The sequence below is a fragment of the Coturnix japonica genome, chromosome 4 (assembly GCF_054131305.1).
Source record: "Coturnix japonica strain WE chromosome 4, WE-NBRP24, whole genome shotgun sequence".
Classification (NCBI taxonomy): domain Eukaryota; kingdom Metazoa; phylum Chordata; class Aves; order Galliformes; family Phasianidae; genus Coturnix; species Coturnix japonica.
The window spans coordinates 56,557,188-56,577,721 of NC_140666.1; the positions used below are offsets into that span (position 1 = coordinate 56,557,188).

Genomic DNA, 20,534 nt, shown 5'->3' on the forward strand with positions numbered 1-20,534 from the left:
AAGGAGATACTGGAAAAAAAAATCAGTGAAACTTGGAAAAAAAAAAAAACCAACCCCAAAAGGACCAAATAACCCACAAACAGTGCAGTCTCAGTTCATTTCCATATGATTTAAAAAGACGACATTCATTCCACCCTGCCAGTATGCCAATTTGTATGTAGAGGAGCCGTTCTGCTCAGCCGAGTTTGCACTGTATGTTACATGACTACTGGTAGCTCTCCTTGGCACTCAGTAACCACAGAGGTTTAAGCTTCACGCTATATCCCAAAAAAGAGCTGCTGTGATCCTTGTCCGGGTTTATTACTACCCTCCAACAATTATTTTGTCCTAGATATAAAACTTACAGAAACCAAATCTGTGTGAATTCTGCATGGCCAAACAGTGCAGGAGGCTTTTAGACAAATTCCATCAGCTTTATCAGGTTTGAAAAGTTATCAAGAAAATATCTTTCAAGGTGAAAAAGACAGATCTTCAACGGCATTTAAGCTTCATTATTTACTATATCAATTCTGGCTTATATTCATTATCCAGGGCCTCATTCTGTTAGGCAGTATATGAAAAGAACTAAGTTTCTTCTCTACAGAAGTCTGCAGCCTAAGGGATAAGAAACAGATTGACAGAGCTGAATACAACTGCCTCCAAAGCCAATCTCTCTAAGTGACCCTGCAGTAGATGTGCTTTCACCACTAAGGATGCTGAGCTCTTACTCCGCATTAAATTATTCAGCGGAAAGAATGGTTTGACCTACTGCATCTCTGAAGCTTTTTTTCCCTCCAGGTCATCATTAAGTACTCAATTTCTATTGCTATTAGAGCTTACTAGAGGTTCATCACAGAAAGAGCTCACGCAGCCCCTGATTCTACACTTCTTTCCAATAATGATCAAAAAGTTGCTCTCTTCCAGCATTCACAAGAATGGGAAAAGACAATCATGATTTTAAATTATCTGTTTCTTAAGGACTGAGCATTCCCAAAGCAACAGAAACTTTACCAATGTTCCTAATGAGAGAGGGATTGGTTCCTGTATTACTTTACAACCGAAGCATTATTCCCCTTTCCCCTTCAGCCTCCTGAGAATAGCAGCAGCACGAGAACATCTCATCACGCAAGCACATCAGCAAAAGCATCTGTTAATTCTCATACAAGAAGTGAATTGGTGGTAGAGGCTCATAGCAACAAATAAAACAGAAAGAAAACAGATTAACTGGCCTTCCAAAGGAAAATCCAATTAATAACAAGTCCTATTTTATATTGTTAACTGAGGTAGATGGGCATGAACGTTTGAAAGAATAGAATGTTACACACAGTTGCATATGCTCACTATGACTTTCCTCTCTTCCAGTCAAGAAAGAATGTGTGTATATCTCTATAAGTAACATACATTAATTTCTACTTAGGATTTAAGTAAATTAATCCACCTAGTTGTAGTGGAAGACAATAAAATCCTTCCTTATTGTCCCCATACACAAACAAGTGGCTTACATTAAGTTACTTGGAGCATGTATCCTGGCCTTGAAGCTCCTCTCTTTTTATGTAATTTCACTGGTCTTAGGAATGGTTATGAGAATAAACCAGAAAGCAGAAGGTCCTCTCAAAGCTCTGTTTGAAAACAGCCCCTGGAATCCATCACTGGAGCTGAAATTTAAGGAGGATTCTTGCATTAGCCACAGAAACTCCATGTATTCTAATTAGTGATCTGATACTTGGCAATTCTGTGGATTTATTTATAGCAAAGCTTTGAAATGTCAAATACTTTAACAATACAGGCTAGAATAATAGCCTAACCAGGATCAATTTTTTATAATTAATTGCCTAGTATTTCAGATAAACAGAGATAAATTTGGTATCCAGTCAAATTCTCTTACAGTCATTTGAATCTGAGCTTCCTGGCTTCTGGCAGCCATCAACTTACCAACACAGTTAAATGGTTCCAGAAAATAAGTATCCTTGAGCAGGTTGAATAATGTTCTTGGAATGGCTACTTAAACAGTGCTTACATGAACTAAGAGATAAAGGGCAGCAAGAAGGGGAGTGACTACCCCTGAACACTGACCACCCCTTACCTTGTGCAAGGTATACTTGAGAAACTGCAGTGATACATGAGAAGTAGTTTCCCAGTTAACTAAATCTCTCTAGTTAATATACTTATATTGGTACAAGAGAACTAGTCTAATTTTCCTTACAGTCAGAAATCAGTGACATTATACAGATATGGAGTTATTCAGTAAAATAATATTTGCATGGTATACGTGTATCATACATATATCTTCTACAGCTCTTCTGGAGTTATTTTAGCTCTCCAGTACTAACAAATTGATGTTTTCTTTTGAAGTTTAAACAGTGATAGCAGTGACTCAGATTATACCTTGGAAATAAATCAGTTCAGGCAACTGTTACGTGTTATTTTTAGTCATCTCTCCAAATCCACAACATTGGTGAAATATTTGGTCTCACAGCACAGCAGACAAAAGCTGCTGGTAACTCAACTCCAACCTACTGATTTGAACTGCAATTGGTCACTATTTCTAAATAAACACTGCACAGTAACTTTTATAATCTTGCAATAATGAAAAAACATTGTTTGGACTGAGTCTCAAAGAAAAGAATTCCTTTCCATCCAAACAGATTTCTACTCTTGTTTTGAATCTCTGTGAGGCAGGAAAACCAAGTACAGGCTTTCCCTACTTGCTTCCCCTCCTTCCCACATGCTCTTTCACCATCTGTGTATGATCACGGGGCAGCCTTTCCCTTCCAACCTGCTGAAAAGCATGCTTGAATTCCTCCCAAACATCTCTCCTGTCCTTGTTGTGTCCCCTGAAACAGCTTTAAAGTAACCCTAGAGACTTGGAAATCAATGTCTTAGCAATGTTTCTTACCTGACCCTACTTGGAAGCCCTCTTTTTACAGAATATTACATTTCATAAGCAGGATAGAACCACCATGTAATCTTGTAGCACACATTTTAAAATAGAGATGTATATTTATCAACTATTTGAGTATATTTCCCACTCTGAAGGATGCCATGCTTATTATATATTTTATATAGACATCAGAAAGCTAGCAGTCCAATTTCCTTTTAACTAAGCATTTAAAAGAATCATCCTCCCAAAAAGCATAGCTGTGAGTGCAGTACCCTTAAACTCACTGATGCAATGTCTCCATACAGCAGAACAACCTCAGCTCCCACTTTGGTCTAGCTACATGCCTCTATTGAAAACAACATCCCAGGTACCTTCTTGTTATAGAAGGGATCATGGACACCAGTGAAAACCTAACATCATTATGTTATGCTGTTATGCCTCCAGTGGAGTGAGCTGGCTCACTGTGGCTACAGTTGCATGACGTCTATTCCAAGTCCCACTTGTTGAGTGACACAGAAACTTGTGGCTTCCAGGGACCGTGCTGGTTAACATTGGGCTGGATTAAACTAAATACAAAGCCACTCCCCAAGGGCCTCCCTTAGTGGAGGGAGAAATTGGAGAACTACTTTTTCCCATTCATTCTGGGAAGAACCTCTTTCCTGAACTGCCACTGTGGCTCCCTGAACTGTGTGTGACAGGGAGGACACTGTCACTTCCTCCAGCTACAAACTACCACAGCTACATCTGCCCAGAGGTCTGCACATCTGCTCCCCACTTCAGCAACTGCTCTGAGCTCTGCTGCCTCCGTTCTGCAGGATTTCAGCCTGTCAATCAAAGCACTGACAAATGAACTGATCACATTCCTACACGGCCATGCCAAGCCACCAAGCTATTACATAACATCCTCTCCACTGCTCAGGATGTTCCTCATCACATCCTCTGGGAGTTCAGTGCCTTGAGCTCAAATGCGTTAAAGTAAAGAGATGGTGAGCAATGTGGTCAACACTTGGCTCATGAAGATCACACAGCAGTTAGTGAGGCTGCAGGAAGCTTCACTGTGACTGGTGTTCACGCTGACAATGTCTTTGAACAGCAAAAACCAGAAACTCCCTTCTAAGAAAAATTAGCTTCTAAGAGGCCCCCAAGGTACTCAACATTGTAGACACTTTAAGTTCACTGATGTTCCTCTGCTAAGTCTTGAAATGCACACTGCATGCCTGGGGAGGGAGTACTTGCAGCAGTGCAGATGTGCCTCAGGCATTGTTTCCTCTGAGGACACACTACTACCATCCCTGAGCTATCAGCAAGCATTTGCCAGAGATTCCCAGTACTGTGTTCTCAAGGCTTACTGTAATGCACATAACATAGTTCCGGCTCTGCTGGGCACTGTGCAATGCACAGCCCAGCATTTGCACAGCTTGCACACACAGCCACAGATGCTAATTGCTACTTTCAAAATGAAAACAGCAGCAGAAATAACGAGGCTTTCAGGAACATAATGCAACAAACAGCACTACCACCACTGTGGGTGTTTCCAAATTCTAAAGAAATGGGTATTACTAATGGAATAAACAGACAGAAAGCCAAAATAGATAGAATAGTGTTCTTTCATTCCTCCACCATTTAGAATCAAAACCAGTCTCTTGTTTGTCCATGCCTCAGCTTTTCTCCCTCTCCCTACTACTGCACAGAAATCACTGCTGCAGACACTGGCACTTGGAACAATCTGCAAAGAGAAAGCCCACTTGGAGTGCATATGCAGTCACACTGGATTAACACTCTGGAATGAAAATGCTGTGCTCCTGCATGGTTGCAATAACTAGCTAGTTAATGCAGCAGCCATGGCAGCAAGTGACAGAATTAAGTCTGAGATTTTTTACATTCTAAATTTGTGTCACACAAAGCACTCTAACTATACTTGTATGGATCTGAGCTCAGAGGGCTTCTGGACTCTCTCCAGTCAAAGCATCCAAAGCAACACAGTGGCAGAACCAGGCACCCAACAATGACAGGGCTCCAGTAGAGTCATGGGCTGCCTACTTCTTCAGACAATCCCTGCTCTAAAACCTCTTCTGTCTTTTGATATCCCCAGCACATCAGATGTAAAAGCTTAGCTCTTCCATCACACCATACTCTATACAAACAACCTTTGTATATGGCCAAGGAACATCTGCCAAGGGAAAAGCTGAAATTGCCAGCGGCAGTTGCTGGCATAATTCCCCACACTAGGTCAAGTCATGCCAGACACATGCATGGGACCAACTCCATGTTGCAGCAGCAAGATTTTAGACATTTGCTGCTGAGGAATCCACACATATATCAGATTTCACGTTGCAGAAGGACGCCTTGAAGACAGCACACCTTTATCTTCTATGCAAATCAAAGAGACAAATCTAAGTAATCCACTATAATCCACTATACAACATACAGCAAATTTTTTTAACTTCCCATTTTGTTGGCCTGTAGAAAAGCAACTGTTAAAGAATCAAAATATGATGTCTGAGAGCTTTTCAGAAAACCTCTGCTTTGCAGAATTTAAATACACATTAAGTACTTTTAAATAGCCTGATTGGAAAAATGACATCATTGGATTTTCTCAACACTCGGTGCGTCAGCTCACAGTGCCTTACAGCCTTATAAATAGACACTTGGACCACTTCAACACAATTCATGTATAAAATTTTTCCATAATCCACTTAACTCTATTATTCAAGTGAAGTGCAATTGGATCTTTTCTTGGAAACAGGGATTATGCAACACTAAGTCCAGGAGGCTCAAGTAAAACAGTAAAGCCAAACATGAGCTACAAACATCTGCAGAGTTTGTCTCTATTTATACATTGGGTTTCCCTTTCTTTTTTCCCCTGATATCTTCTAGCTCCTTTAACCTTTCAATCTCTCTTAGAATGGCCTGGGTTGAAAAGGACCACAATGATCATTCAGTTTCAACACCCTGCTATGTGCAGGGTCACCAATTGCCAGGCCAGGCTGCCCAGAGCCACATCCAGCCTGGCCTTGAATGCCTGCAGGGATGGGGCATCCACAACCTCCTTGGGCAACATGTTCCAGTGCATCACCACCCTCTGAGTGAAAAACTTCCTCCTAATATCTAACCCAAACCTCCCTTGTGTCAGTTTAAAACCATTCCCCCTTGTCCTATCACTATCCACCCTTGTAAACTGCCACGTCCCCTCCTGTTTATACACTCCCTTCAAGTACTGGAAGACTACAATGAGGTCTCCCCAGAGCCTTCTCTTCTCCAAGCTAAACAAGCCCAGTTCCCTCCAGCTTTCTTCATAGGAGCCCTCAGATCATTTTAGTGGCTCTCCTCTGGATCTGCTCCAAGAGTTCCACATCTTTCTTGTGCTGGTTTTCAAACTGTTTTTTCTGATGCCTTGAGATGTGTGACCTAGCACTTACAAGGGCTGACTGACTATTAATTAAAATATAATTGCAGTATGATCAAAACTTTAAAACAGATCTGTTTGATGCTAAGAACTTTTCCTTCAAACTTGTATATTACTGATGAGATTTTACCAAAACCCACTGATTTCTGGAGTTTGTAAGAAAAGCAAAATACACATACTTTCAGATGAGTTGTGGCCAAATACTGTGAGCACAGCTTTCCACAAACAGAAGTTATTCCATGGTATTTACAAAAAGTAACTGCAATTCATATGCTCCCTTAGCCTTCCTAGAGGCCGCCTATTTACATTCAATTAGAAAACATAAATGTTCAATTCAGCAATGAGAGCTCACTATGCAACATCTGAAAACACACCAACATAACAGACAACATAACTTTCATACACAAATGTATCTATAGGCACCTACAACATTTAAGGATGAACTTAATTATCTATGTCTTTCCTTGCCCTATATAGTAAATATAACAGCCATTCATTTAGCATAAACCACTCTAGCAAACAGCTCTATGCAAGAGCCGCATATAGAATTTGCTAAAACATGTACAGCATAGAATCACAGAATCACAGAATTGTAGGGGTTGGAAGGGACCTCTAGAGATCATCGAGTCCAACCCCCCTGCCAAAGCAGGCTCCCTACGTCAGGTCACACAGGTAGGCGTCCAGGTGGGTCTTGAATATCTCCAGAGAAGGAGACTCCACCACCTCCCTGGGCAGCCTGTTCCAGTGCTCCGTCACCCTCATTGTAAAGAAGTTCTTCCGCACATTCGTGTGGAACTTCCTATGCTGTACTTTCATCCCATTACCCCTAGTCCTGTCCCCACACACTACTGAAAAGAGACCAGCCTTGCCACTATGGCCCCCACACCTCAGGTATTTATAAACCTGAATCAGGTTATTATAAACCATCACCCTACAGAAATTCCCATTCACTCTACATTCTGTTTTCACTAGACACACCACTATGTCAAAATACCAAATTCAGAAAAAATACCCTTATATTATTATACCCTTATAATACCCTTATATACATATATTACAAACCTCTTTCTTGCAACAAAGTGCCACTTCTGAACTGTTCTCAGTTTTTAAGTGCTGAGACACAGTACCATGGCTGTGCCTCAACCACGCAGGTAAGATTCATTTTCAGTTTTCAGCAAACAGCTGCTATAATTCCACTTTTCTTCTCCACAAGGTTACCTGAAAGAACCTAAAGGAAATAATCTAAAAATCCAACCTGCTATAGAAACAAAACTGTGTAGAGCTATATCCACTCTGTAATACAAAAAGGGAGGGTTCCACCTGAAATTATACAGAAAGCTGAGAAATTTCGAAGGGGATATATTTCAGAATAGAAAACATATTGCCCATACAGTTATGCAAGAACACGATCAAGCAATACAATCTTTTAGTTTGAGACGCAACAGTCATAAGGTATTGTGAGCTTAACTTGGAATGCACAGAAATTAAGAGCAAGATATTGAAAATCATGAATGATGATTATGAATTACAATCTTAAGTATCTCTTAGGTCTAACACAGATAAGTGAGCCAATGTTATGTAAGAAAGCCCCTTCTTTAAAAGATATGAAAAATATGAAAAAGATACTTTACTGTATGTGAGTGCAAATACCTCATACAGACAGCACATGTTCAGAATGTAAGTTTATACAAGGAATCTAACGTTTCTCCAACTTGACTTCACAGTGCTCCTCTTTACAATGAAAAAAAAGAATTGCACATCTGCTCTGCTAAATAAGGCCAGAAAAGTCAGCTGGACTGGATTAGCTTATCCATACAGACAATATCATTAGTTAGGAACACATGGCTGGGGTTAGAGATTAGCCCACGAGTGATTTTTGCTTTATTTAACTCCAGTTTCTAGAAATGGGAAATGAGATTTACCTTGTTACGGTTTCACATGGAGATTCCTGCTTACAAGTCCTACAAAAACATGAATTCACTTGATGAATTTAATAGCTGATTCCTTCTGGGACCTATGATAATTTCAGCATCTGTTTGAAGCACTAGCAGCACCAAGTCCAGAGCTCTCCGCCATGCCTCCATCTTGGCTGTAACATTATCATAAACCTTTACACCCTCTTCATGGTCAATGAAAGCAGTAGAACAACCTCTGAACATATCACCTCCTCTGAACTCTTTCAGTACATATGCTGAGGGAGAGCCACATTTAGCTGCTTTTTGGAGGTGATGATCAATTAAGGTATGAGCTTCAAACTCAGATGCTGCTTTTGCAGTGTTACACATGACCACGGAAAGATACTGGCTCCAGCCAGTGGCTAGTGCTTGAAGCACAACTGCTTTATACTCTGATGAAGATGCTGCCAGCTGAGGACTATGAAACTCCTTCACAGCATTTTTATCTGCTAGCTTTAGAGACTGCTCTGCAAGCATCTGACTGTGGCTAAGACATAAGAACTCAACCGCACCACCGCCAAGAAAAACCTTCCCATCCTTTAAAGCATGATGAAGTCGATACACAAAGCCCCAAAACTGGTCTTCAGTGAGCTGCATCTTTGAAGCTACAGTGGTGGTAAGCACAGCTGTGAGCAGAGGAATTCTTTGCACACTTATCCTGACTGGCACAAGCTGACCCAGTTCCATTGCACGCTCATCACAGCCCTTCCACAGCTCCACACATACCCCACTCCCCAGGCAAGAAGCATTCAGCTGAGTGAGGTATGTCATGGGCTGGGCACCGGTTACCTCCCCAAAGGCACTCAACACATTCTGAGTCACAGAACTAATTATCAATATATTGTTTGCGATGCATCTTTCCATTAATTTTTCACACACATTTCCTTTGACCAAAACCAAGTTTACTTCCAAGCTTATTAGAATATCTAACATATTGCTTAGCCACGAGTCTCCTGATCCACTTTCCCGTAGGCCAGGATACTCCAATATGGTCTTTACATTCCGTGGTTTAGCGAAACCTAAGTGACGATAGTGTTCAGTTAGGTCACCATCCATTAGCAGAATCCAAAGGGATTTGTCCTGAAAGTATTTGATAACTGTGGCTTGTTCTGGTGACACTGGAGTGATAAAACCTGGGCAAACACAGGAGTAACTTTCAGGCAGACCTGGTAAACAGCATGTTGTAATTTCTGCAATACTAAACTGGGAAGAGCCACTACATTCTGCTCTCTCGTGCTGATACGCAACAATGCTTTGAAGCAGTTTCATGCTAGGCTGATTTCCATGGCTCAGAGCCATTGCCAGGTGTCCTAAACCGTAACAGTCACAAGTATATGCTGACTGTCCTGAAAGGCATACCTGAGAATCACCTTGGTGACTAGAAACATGGCTTTGTGTTACAGTGCTGAAGTACCTGCTGTGAGTTAATTTTTGTTTACAGCTGGATGCAAAGATACCACTTCCAGAAATCACAGATGTACTTTTGTCATCCACTGACCTGACAAGAGAAGCTACTGAACCAAAACCAGCCAAAGGCCAAACCAGGCCCTTATTAAAATTACAATCAGCTTCCTGAGGGAGACAAGAGTTCCTTGGAACAAGTTCTTCTGATGCAGAAATATCTTTCTGAAAAGATAGAAACATCTGAGGATTTAGAGCACTGTCATATGGAATTTGAGAAGCTTTACTTTCAGAAGTGCCTGGCCTAATGCTGCTAGAACACAGCTCTTTGTTTACATCATGTACTGATATTTGAAGACACTGGACTTTCTCACAGCAATAGTCCAAGCCCTCAGACATCACAGATACTATTGCTGACACAGGAACGTTCTGCTGGAGGCATTCCAGTATGGCGTTGCTCCATGCACCAACGAGAAACAACAGGGTACTCATCCCAGTTCTAAATTCCTTGTTTTGAGCCTGAATGGTTTCATTAAGAAGCTGTCCAGCAGCACTTGTTAAATCCAGACTTTCCAACAGTCTAACAGCAGAACAAATCAATGTGCTTTCGTTGGTGCTTTCATCCACAACAAATTTACAGGATTTCATTGGTCCCAATAATGTTCGTCCAGCCCACGCCAAGGATGAGAGCTGCTGGAGTCCAATATGTCTTCTTGAATTCATAGCCCTGAAAGCCATGGCCAGTGTGCAGCATCTGGGAACAGAACACAAACTTATTGTCTCACCCTCACAGTACTCCAGAGAACATATCACACAAAACACTAAATTAACAGATCCGTAGAATAGAATCATAGAATCACAAGGCTGGAAAGGACTTACAAGATCATCTAGTCCAAGCGTCCTCCCATTATCATTGCTACCACAAGCCACTAAACCATATCTCTTATCTCCTCATCCAGATGCCTCTTGAACACCACCAGGGATGGTGACTCTACCACCTCCCTGGGTTCTGTTTCACACTGAACAGAGCTCCTCAGTGAAGCATTCTACAAATACTCTTTAACTTGGGCATTTATTATGAGACAGCAACGCACAGACTTGCTGAAAGGATGCACTGCTAAAATATCATGGATTTATTTAGGTGACAGGTCGTAAAATGCTGCTGATTCCAGTGGTTTCTTAAAGCTGAAGCAGTACAGATCTAACAGAACTTTCAGTTCTGTTGTGACCTGCTATCTGGAATTAGAGCAAAAAATTCCTAGGGTTGAATAGATAATTGCACACAAAATCATTGGCCTGGTACATACTACTAGTTACACCACTTAATTTAACCTTCAAATATGGAAAAGCAAAAAACTTGTTTTATTCCAAATTCTGTTCGTTTCATTTAACATCCATTGGTCCATTTAAGTCTTTCAAGTTTTGGTTGACTACTCAGTTTTAACATGCCAAAAGCAAGTTTTCTCTCCCTTTAAATCCTTTCCATACCACAGTCCTGTGGCAGACCACATGGATTAAGCTAAAGCTCCTTTATTATTATTTTTTTTAATGAAAAAATTATATACACCAAGACTTAAGAAGTCATAACTCATACACCTTTTCCGTTCACATTCAAATAATATTTCATCTCCCTGAAGGCCTCTTTGCAGCTATTTCAAAATCAAAACCTTCTTTGCTACTACACTCAGTGAAAGTCCATCCAAACACAGCTGAAATGAAAACAAAAAGGGAATTTAAAATGTAGCATTGACCATCAGAAATAACCTTTATATGGCAACAGCGCTCATGTTGTACTCCAGGCCAAACTGACAGCAGAACTTCAATTGCTAGATACGCCTTGAAGTATCAAAACAAACGTTAACCAAGAAATGACACTGTTCTGTAGTTACCTGTAATCCCTACTTTCGGCTTTAAAATTGCACTGGGATTACAGTACTGAAAATATCCAACCAAATTCCTTAAGGCTTTTTTCTGGACATTTTTCTTGGCAGTCTCTTGTGACAACAGAGCAGACGAGCAGGCGTGCTATGCAATCACATCACTACTTCCAGTGAAAACAGGTTTTTTAAGTCTCTATTTTTCTTCCCCCTAAAGTGAAACCTTAGCTTCATATCACAGCTAAACTGTTTTGAAACAATGCTAAAGTTAAATAACAATCATTAGATCATAGAAACTGGTATGAAACATCGGATATGAAACAGGCAGAAGCTGGAACACAGGAAGTTCCATACTAACAGTGGGACAAAGTTTGTTACTGTCAGAGTAATGAAGCACTAAAACAGGCTGACCAGAAAGGTCACCCAGGCTCCTTTGGAGATATTCAGGATCCAAATGGATACTTTCCAATCACACTGGCTGTGGAGAGCTTGCTTTAGCAGGAGGTTGGACTCACTGATCTCTAGAGGTCCCTACCAACCCCTTCAATTCTCTGGGTCTGTGAGAGGTGCACCAGGTTACAAGATGGATTGTGTAGCACTCAGCACAGCACCTTCTATCAAAGCAATGCACTTCCACCAAGTCTCAAGGGAGCCAACAGAAGTTACTTAACTAAAATTTACACTGAAGCTTTAGTCAAAAAACGTGCCTCTCACTTTCAACTTATATTCACGTTAATTGCTTTATCCTGCTGTAAAGGTGGTGTGTAAAGGTGGCTAATATAAAGATATTGACTAAGATGGTGATAAATAGTCAAAGGTTATTAGTAAAGAAAACTCACCGATGTCGATGCCTTGACCCGATAGCTGAGGCAATCTCCACCAAGGAGCAATCTCCAAGAGATGCTGCCTCAGTGGTGGTCAGCCCTTAAATGAGGTCTCAGAGGAGCTGGAGTCAAAGTCCACCCCTTCCAGGAGCACAGCTAAATTACTCTCACCTGTGCTCCCACAGCTGCCCCAACACTTGCCTCAGCTGATTAACCACAGGTTCCTCAGCGCTTTGCTACAGCCTCCTCCTCCTCCTTCCCCCGCCGCCCTCCGCTCTGAAGCCCAACGGCGGCTCGGCTCCGTTACCATAACAGCGGCCCCGCCGCCGTTGGGCCGCGAGCGCGGCGCTCTCGTGACGTCACGAGCCCGCCGAGCCTCCATTGGTCCCGATGAAGGAGGTGGGCGGGCCTCCGGTACGTCCGGCTCGCCGATTGGTCGGCTCGCTGTCGTTGCGTGCGGCGGTGGGGAGATCGTCTCGGCGTCCCGTGTGATCCCAGCGCGGCCGCGGACAGATGGTGAGTGAGCGCCGGGTGCTTCCCCTGCCCGTAGGCCACGCTGGCTCTGCACGGCCCCGCCGCTCCGCCCCAGGGAGCCGGCAGGGTGCGGGGCATGGCCGGGCCTCAGCGACACCACATGGAGAGCGACATGAGCCAGCAGTGCGCTCGGAAAGCAAATGGGATCCTGGGCTGGACAATAGCAGGACACGGGGAAATGGTTTTAAGTTGAAAGAGGGAAGATTTAGGTTGGATGTTAGGGGGAAGTTCTTCACTAGGAGAGTGGTTAGGCCCTGGAACAGGCTGCCCAGGGAGGTTGTGGATGCCCCGTCCTTGGAGGTGTTCAAGACCAGGTTGGACGGGGCCCTGGGCAACCTGATCTAGTAAAGGTGTATGTTTGGTGGCCCTGCCAGGCAGGGGGGTTGGAACTACATGATCCTTGAGGTCCCTTCCAACCCTGGTCATTCTGTGATTCTGTGAACACCTTCGATCCAACAGAGCTGATGCTCTCAGACCTCCCATTCCATCACCGAATTTAAGGACTGCCTAAATCTGTCTCCTGCTTCCAGTCAAGACTCGTATAAGCAGTCTCTCACTTTTGCTACACCTTTACTGCTATTTCTAATGTAATTCTATTTGTGTTCTGATTGAGCTGTTTCTCATCTTTTCTCTCCTCCTCTTTCCAAAGGCGTCCAACTATAGAAAACCTGGCTTGACTACAGCCCAGCGAAAGAAAAGTGGCTTGAAACCTGAACTTACAGAAGAGCAAAAGCAGGAGATCAGAGAAGCTTTTGATTTGTTTGATACCGATGGATCGGGAAGCATTGATATCAAAGAACTCAAGGTTTTCAAACCTCTTTTTTTCTTGGCTGGAAGTATCATGGGTCACAAGGTTGCAGCTGCTTTTCCTGTTTGCCCAGGCCTAACTTGCTCTGTTTTGACATGGCTTAGGTTTATGAACAGCAGGAATGACCTGCTGCCATGACTGAATTCTTTCCTTTTAGGATGAATATCACAATACATAATCTTTTCTTCAGCCTGGAGGTAAACACACAAACCTTGCACATACTCAGGAAAGACGCCACCATTTTTTCATACATATAACCCACAGATTATCTCTTCTTTCATTTAAAAAAGAATTAAACAGAGATGTGAGTTGCACTTTAGTTGGCAATTCAGGCAGTGTCTGTGTGTGTGCACACAGTGGTACAAGGGGAAGTTTTCCCTACCAGTGCCTGACTTTTTTTCCCCCCAAGCCTGAACATTTTATCTTACTAACATTCTATCCTCACATAGAAGCACATTAACGTGTGCTTCTGCATTACATTACCTAAAAGTACAGGCTTGTCCGAACTGTGGCTTAATTCAGGATTTATTTGGCTGTACTTGATTAAGGCAGCTATGTTATCTGAACCCAGTTTATACATGAAAACACATAGTTCTTAAAATGGACTGAAGTGGTGTAGCATCAACCACCTTATTAATACCAAAATATGGATACTTTACAATAGAAAGTGGTCCCCTCTGAAAGATGAAGTAGAATATTTTGAGTTAGTCAGAGAACACACTTCAGGTAGATGCTTTTAGTGACTTACTACTTTCCAATAGAAAGATGTGTACCATGAAAATTGCTGCCAGTTTCCACCAGATCGTGCAGAAGGAATCAATGTTAAGAGATCAAATCCTTCTCAAGTTGTGTGTTCCTGAAACTTCAGTTTCTAAATGAAACATGCTGTGATCATTTGACACACCAGGGCCAGCAAATTACTAGTAATTTTTTTTCCCCTGGTAGTGAAGTAAATGTTCTATGCATCTATAATACACCTATGTTCTACATGGACCCAAAGAGAAAATGCATGACTTTTACAAACATCAAACCTACACGACTACTAACATGACAGATAAAACACAGGCATGGGCTATTAGGATGTCTTCTTTGCAGTGACTTGTTATTACAGCTTTAAAAGAGGAAAATTGTGCAGCTGCTGCCTTTAGGATTCTGGTGGCCTCCTAACACGATTGCTTTTTGGCACAGGTTGCGATGCGTGCTTTAGGTTTTGAGCCAAAGAAAGAAGAAATCAAGAAAATGATAGCAGATATTGACAAAGAAGGAAGTGGCACCATTGACTTTGAAGACTTTTTGGCTATGATGACACAAAAAATGGTAGGAGTTCTTAAAAATACACCTGTATACAAGGATATAACAGTAGCAGGTGTTTTGTAAGTAAGGCATGTTTTACTTTCCTTCTAGAGTGAAAAGGATTCAAAGGAAGAAATTTTGAAAGCTTTCAGATTATTTGATGATGACGGGACAGGAAAGATTTCATTCAAAAACCTGAAAAGGGTTGCCAAGGAGCTGGGAGAAAATTTAACAGATGAAGAGCTTCAGGTAAATTCTGATTTGCCAGAGCTTTCACAGAATCACAGAACTGTAGGGGTTGGAAGGGACCTCTAGAGATCATCGAGTCCAACCCCCCTGCCAAAGCAGGCTCCCTACACCATGTCACACAGGAAGGCGTCCAGGCGGGTCTTAAATATCTCCAGAGAAGGAGACTCCACCACCTCCCTGGGCAGCCTGTTCCAGTGCTCCGTCACCCTCGTTGTAAAGAAGTTCTTCCGCACATTTGTGCGAAACTTCCTATGGTGAAGTTTCATCCCATTACCCCTAGTCCTGTCCCCACACACTACTGAAAAGAGACCAGCCTTGCCACTATGGCTCCCACACCTCAGGTATTTATAAACCTGGATCAAGTCCCCTCTCAGCCGTCTTTTCTCAAGGCTAAACAGACCCAGTTCACTAAGTCTCTCCTCATAGGGGAGATGCTCCAGGCCCTTCACCATCTTAGTGGCCCTCCACTGGACAGCAGGAATGAACCAGTCCTTGGAGTTCCTAAGGACAGGGTGGGAAATTCATGCAATACAGAAAGAGCTGAGAGGTTAGAAATGTGCAGTGTAATAAAAGACATGGTTCTGTTTTCTTATTAAGTACTTCTGATTTGTTGTTTTTTTAAATGAAGGTCGTATGTTTAGAGTTGAGCCCAGTGCCTGATCAGCCATACTCTATGTTTTGTAGGAAATGATTGATGAAGCTGATCGAGATGGAGATGGAGAAGTAAGTGAGCAAGAATTTTTGAGAATCATGAAGAAAACAAGCTTATATTAGGATTTGTTGCCTTACAGCTGTTCCAAAAGACGACAGGGAAAAGACTTAAAAATGGGTTTGTATCTCCTGCATATTACGCTATGTAAGGAAAGTCTGAAAGGACAGACTTTCGTCTCATTCTTCTTTTTCACCAAAGTTAGTTTCTGGGAGGGGGCTCTGGTACCAAACAAACTGTTCGAGTGAGATACTGCAGAAATACAAATAATATGGCAGAACTGAAAAGGAAGGATGAACTGAGCTGGCAAGGGAGGGTCCCTTTCCCCTCTGGCCCACAAATGAAGGTTTCACTAATTGCCATTTTGGATAAAGAATGCCGTGTCTTAAGCAGATAATTCAAACAGCCTCAAAACATTTCACTTGGGTTGTGAAAGTACTGCTGTTTCTGGGAGAAGCCCATTCTCACCTTCCCAGGGCTACATAATAGATATCATTTCATAACACCTTAAAGAACCAAAGTATAAGCACAGTATTTTTATTCCATTTAAGGCTTTTAGGTGATCTTTGTGTCCTTTTGTTTATTTCCATTAAAGACTCAAAAATCAATTTATACTTATTTCTGTATTAAACACTCTATTCTCCCAGCAAGTTCATTTTGGACCTAGTGGGAAACAAAGGCATATAACTAGTTTTTGGTTCTTCATTCCGAGCAGCATGCCACCAATAAACCGCTTCTCCTTTAACTATTCCATGATCCAATATCTGAAAACTGGTTTACTTGAGTCTTATCTGCTTGGATTACCAAAGTTTATTGTATGACCAGTCAACATCTTGTGCCATTGCCTTTACTCCAGAGACTTTGCAGAATTGTTACTATGCCATGATTGTAATTACATAAGGGAAGCACAGCTCTAGGGCACAGTAGAGTAAGTTCTCTCTTGCTATTTAGGGTCAAGTAGCAGAGAGGAGTTACATCTGAAGTGGAAAAAGTAGCTCACTTTGGACATCTGTAGATATATATAGATCCATGCAATCCAAATTCATTTCAGATATCAGAGCCTTTTTTATTCTTATCAAATACTTTTTTGAATATTTCTTGTATATAATACTATCAATCCAGAATTTACTGGAGAGCCACACATCCATCCTGTTGTGACACGGAAGCAACGCACAGCCTGAAATCTGATTATTTGCTTCTGCAAGGGGGATTTATCCTTGTGTTGTGATACAACATTCAGCCTGGGGAAACTGCGTACCCTAATCCACATCTCTCTGTTGAGCTCCTTATTACAGCCGCCTCAGCTGCGATGAGCTGTAAGGGCCCACCAGGGGGAGAGTTACTTTCAGCAGCCAAAAGGGGAAGTGTTTATTGACACTTCTCCTTAGCGTTGAGTGCAAATATGGAGCTGGCACACAGTCTTCTACGTTTTGTACTCTGAACTGCTCTCTGAATAGACCCTCTCTAACCTACACAGCAGGCTTAAATCTGCTCATGGCCATAACAACCACAGAGATCTGTGAAGTACACTACTTAGATGTTCAGTGGCAGTAGATGTACTCTACAGTACTGCAAGCATTTTAAAACGTGTATTTTCTTTGTATAGTGTGAAATAAAACTGTTTTGTGAGTTAATGACATGGTGTGTTTCATGACTTATGCTGACAAAACTACATTTGCAAGAATAATGTTGAAGCATTAAAAACAGTTCACCAAGTACGCTTTTGCTTTATCTTTTCTTTTAGAGAGAGAAATTCCTAGTTGCAAGTCTTTCCCTCCTCTGCTATGCTGATTAAAAGTTTCTAGTGCTAATCACATATAATCAGAAAGGGAACTTTCAAGTTCTAGTTGATGGTGGGGAATCCCAGAGCTGATAAGATTGACTGTACTTTTAATACTGCCACAGGAAGAGATTGATGACTGCTGTTTACCTATGATGCATGTCACATCTCTCTTCCTGTTCTAATCCTGTTACTTGACTTCTGAAGGTAGGAAAAAGACGCACAGTCATACTTACTGATGAGGAAATTTCATTTCTGGCTTGCACATTAATTTCTTAAGTCTGGAATGTTGGACCGTGTCTGAATTAGCACAGAACTTGCAAGCGTTAACGTAATAGAACAAGTGTCTCATGCTGCTTTAGTCTGCATTATAGTGAGAGATATCTTGCCTTCTCTTCAGCCACAGACACCACGTATGATGACTATCAGCAACTTTGGCAGCAGCCCACAGCAGTGCTGTGGTTCTGTGCAAATTGTTTTCATAGAATCATTGTCACTGTGAGCCCTTCCACACCTTAAAGAATTTCTTGTTTACATTTGTATAGCTGGTGGGGGAAAATGAGCCTGACCGAAGCCAATGCTCAGCTCAGAGTTAGGTTTTTGTGGGGAACAAGTGCTGAGCTGCCATTTATCCTTTTACTGGGCTGCCAACATTCAGCTCAGTGAACTGTGAACGTACTCTGCAGATGTTTTTCCCAGACTCTACTCTAGTGGCTTATCCTAAATAAAACAGTTTCGCTAGATAAGAGAGATGACTTGCACCCCCACCTCCTCTTCACTCTATTCTCAAAAATACATTAACTTGAGAACTGGGGCACTTCTTGGAGACCTAGATTTGATTCCTTACCACTAAGGCACTGAAATGAAGGCAAAGCACTGATTCATGTTTCTTTGTGGGAATGGACTCATCTCTAAAAGCACCTGAATCCAAGAGAAATCATCAGTGCATGTGCACAGAGACCAGCACCTTATGTAGAGCAGACAGCTTCATTCCTGAGCCAGAAGCAGATGGCTGTGAGCTCCGTTCTATGCATCCCTTTACCTATTCGTGCTGAGAGGGAGGCAGGGTTCTTACCTGGCATTTGCAGTTCCACTTGGACAGCTGCAGTTCAGATGCTTCAACACGTATTTCCAGCTGGAACCCACCTCCGACGCCAGCAAAGCTGGATATTCAGTTCAGGTTTCAGTTGGAAACAGGATGAAAAGGAAAAGTGGAACTGGAATTTGTGTTTGGCAAGCACCTAAATATCAAAGTGTTGCTTGGGAAACCATGTTACAAATTACATCCAATGAAAATTGCTTTTTTATGAAAATGCCCTGGGATTTTAATAGATAGCAAGCAGTTCAAAATAAATAATAACAAAAAGAATGTTACTTAGAAGTTAAATTCCAAAATATGCCATTTGGATGGCAATTTTAGACTAATCCTTACTGCTGTCTTCCCTGTGCAACTTGAAGTTGTTACCTCTCGGTCCCACAGTCCTGCCAGTCACACACTAAAGGGAATCTTCAGTTGGCTTTAGAGAAGCAGAAGTGAAAAAAATGTTCCTAAGGTGCTCTAAGACAAGTTCTCATTCCAAGCTTAGTTACACATGCTAACAGAAATCAACCACAGCTGCCTGATGCATTACAGCACTCAGACACGGAGAGTAAATAACGAGGTTGGGTGCTCCCCAGACATCCTTTAATATACAGGAATAGTAGACATAACATTTGTGCCTCCTGCTGCAGGGGAACAACCAACCTGCCCAGCCTGCAGACTGAGATGGTCCTCAGCATTTAAGGAAAGAATTCCTACTAGAATAACTCTGCAGAGATTATTTCCTTTTGCGTTACACCTGTAAATAGCACACTTGTGAGTGACCAGTCAAAAACTAACACATGCTATGCTCGGTCCCAGAGGGTCTGGGCGCACACCTGGCTGAGCAGCTCCAGCAAACAGAAAACAACAATCTCCCTTTTACTTCAGCTCAAAGTGGAGTTCTGATTTTAGTGGGCATTCCACACACTGCTCAACTACAGGATGTGCACTCCTCCATCTCTACATTAAGATGTCTGAGTCTTTTCACTTCTCTCTAAGGCAGTAAAGAACGGGTAGATCTAAGAGTCTGACAGCCTCGCTAGAGGGCATCCAGTTACTAATGTGCAGGCGATGCTAATTTCTCTGTGGCTTTTAATGATACTCGAAAGTAGGCTAACAAATAGCAGCTGGGGTTTGAAATACACAGTTGGATACAATTTTTGTTTGCTTGTTTCTTTTTTAAAGAACACAGCACTTTTCATAGAACTCCAGCACAAAATATTCTCATTAATTAGCCGGCTGTTCAAAACTAAGCCCCTAAACCACACTTTCTCAAACTCCCACTCGGTAGTTCTAGGCATGCTCTCAGGGCAGCAGAGAGCTGAGTTTGCCTTTCACAGACCTCCTGAGCCTCTCCAACCACTACTCTGCAGGCTCATTTTCTCTCTTTAGAAATACTGCTACCAAGTGGAACCACTTAAAGCAGAATGACAGAGCCACATTGTTGTGGCTCCATTGTGGGATGCTGGTAGCCCTCCCTTGGAGCATCAGAAAACTGGAATCTCAGTCTTGCTTTGAAACAAGAGGAACAAGGAGTTAAGAATTAGACCTTTGCTCTGAGGTAAGTGCATTGACCTTATGGAGACAGTTTACACTGGGATAGATGCCTTATTCCAACTGCCTTTTGGTGTTGGAAAATGATCCAAGAAATAATTTTGCAGGAAACTGCCTGTCCAAAGCACACAAGCAAGGCAGATGGACAGCTGCCTACCAGGTTAGTGTTGGCTCAGAACATCAAGGGCTTTACAGCTTGTACA

At 42.1% G+C, this 20,534-nt stretch overlaps 2 protein-coding genes across 6 annotated transcripts in view; one reads left to right on the top strand and one right to left on the bottom strand.

The window, feature by feature from the left end:
* BBS12 (Bardet-Biedl syndrome 12) overlaps positions 1 to 20,534 on the bottom strand; it is a 53,617-nt gene that overhangs the window by 3,030 nt on the left and 30,053 nt on the right. For 3 of the 5 annotated variants that reach the window (XM_085546874.1, XM_085546871.1, XM_085546873.1), the window contains one exon: positions 7,609 to 10,376. In XM_085546874.1, coding sequence (XP_085403000.1) covers positions 8,228 to 10,376 — 2,149 coding nt within the window. In that variant the 3' untranslated portion in view covers positions 7,609 to 8,227. Of the gene's footprint in view, positions 1 to 7,608; positions 10,377 to 12,338; positions 12,677 to 20,534 lie in introns of those variants that run through there. The other 2 variants (XM_015861922.3, XM_085546875.1) reach the window with 2 other exon arrangements.
* Positions 12,770 to 17,550, top strand: LOC107313528 (uncharacterized). The gene is made up of 5 exons (XM_085546877.1): positions 12,770 to 12,839; positions 13,507 to 13,662; positions 14,854 to 14,982; positions 15,070 to 15,207; positions 15,892 to 17,550. Exons 1-5 carry the CDS (start codon positions 12,837 to 12,839, stop codon positions 15,979 to 15,981), a joined length of 516 nt encoding a protein of 171 aa, XP_085403003.1. The 5' UTR covers positions 12,770 to 12,836; the 3' UTR covers positions 15,982 to 17,550.

Bases quoted from the DNA above. Each gene is read 5' to 3' on its own strand.
- LOC107313528 (XM_085546877.1), top strand. The intron at 13,663-14,853 runs GTTTTCAAACCT...TTTTTGGCACAG, and splicing joins TTGATATCAAAGAACTCAAG to GTTGCGATGCGTGCTTTAGG. The intron at 15,208-15,891 runs GTAAATTCTGAT...TATGTTTTGTAG, and splicing joins TAACAGATGAAGAGCTTCAG to GAAATGATTGATGAAGCTGA.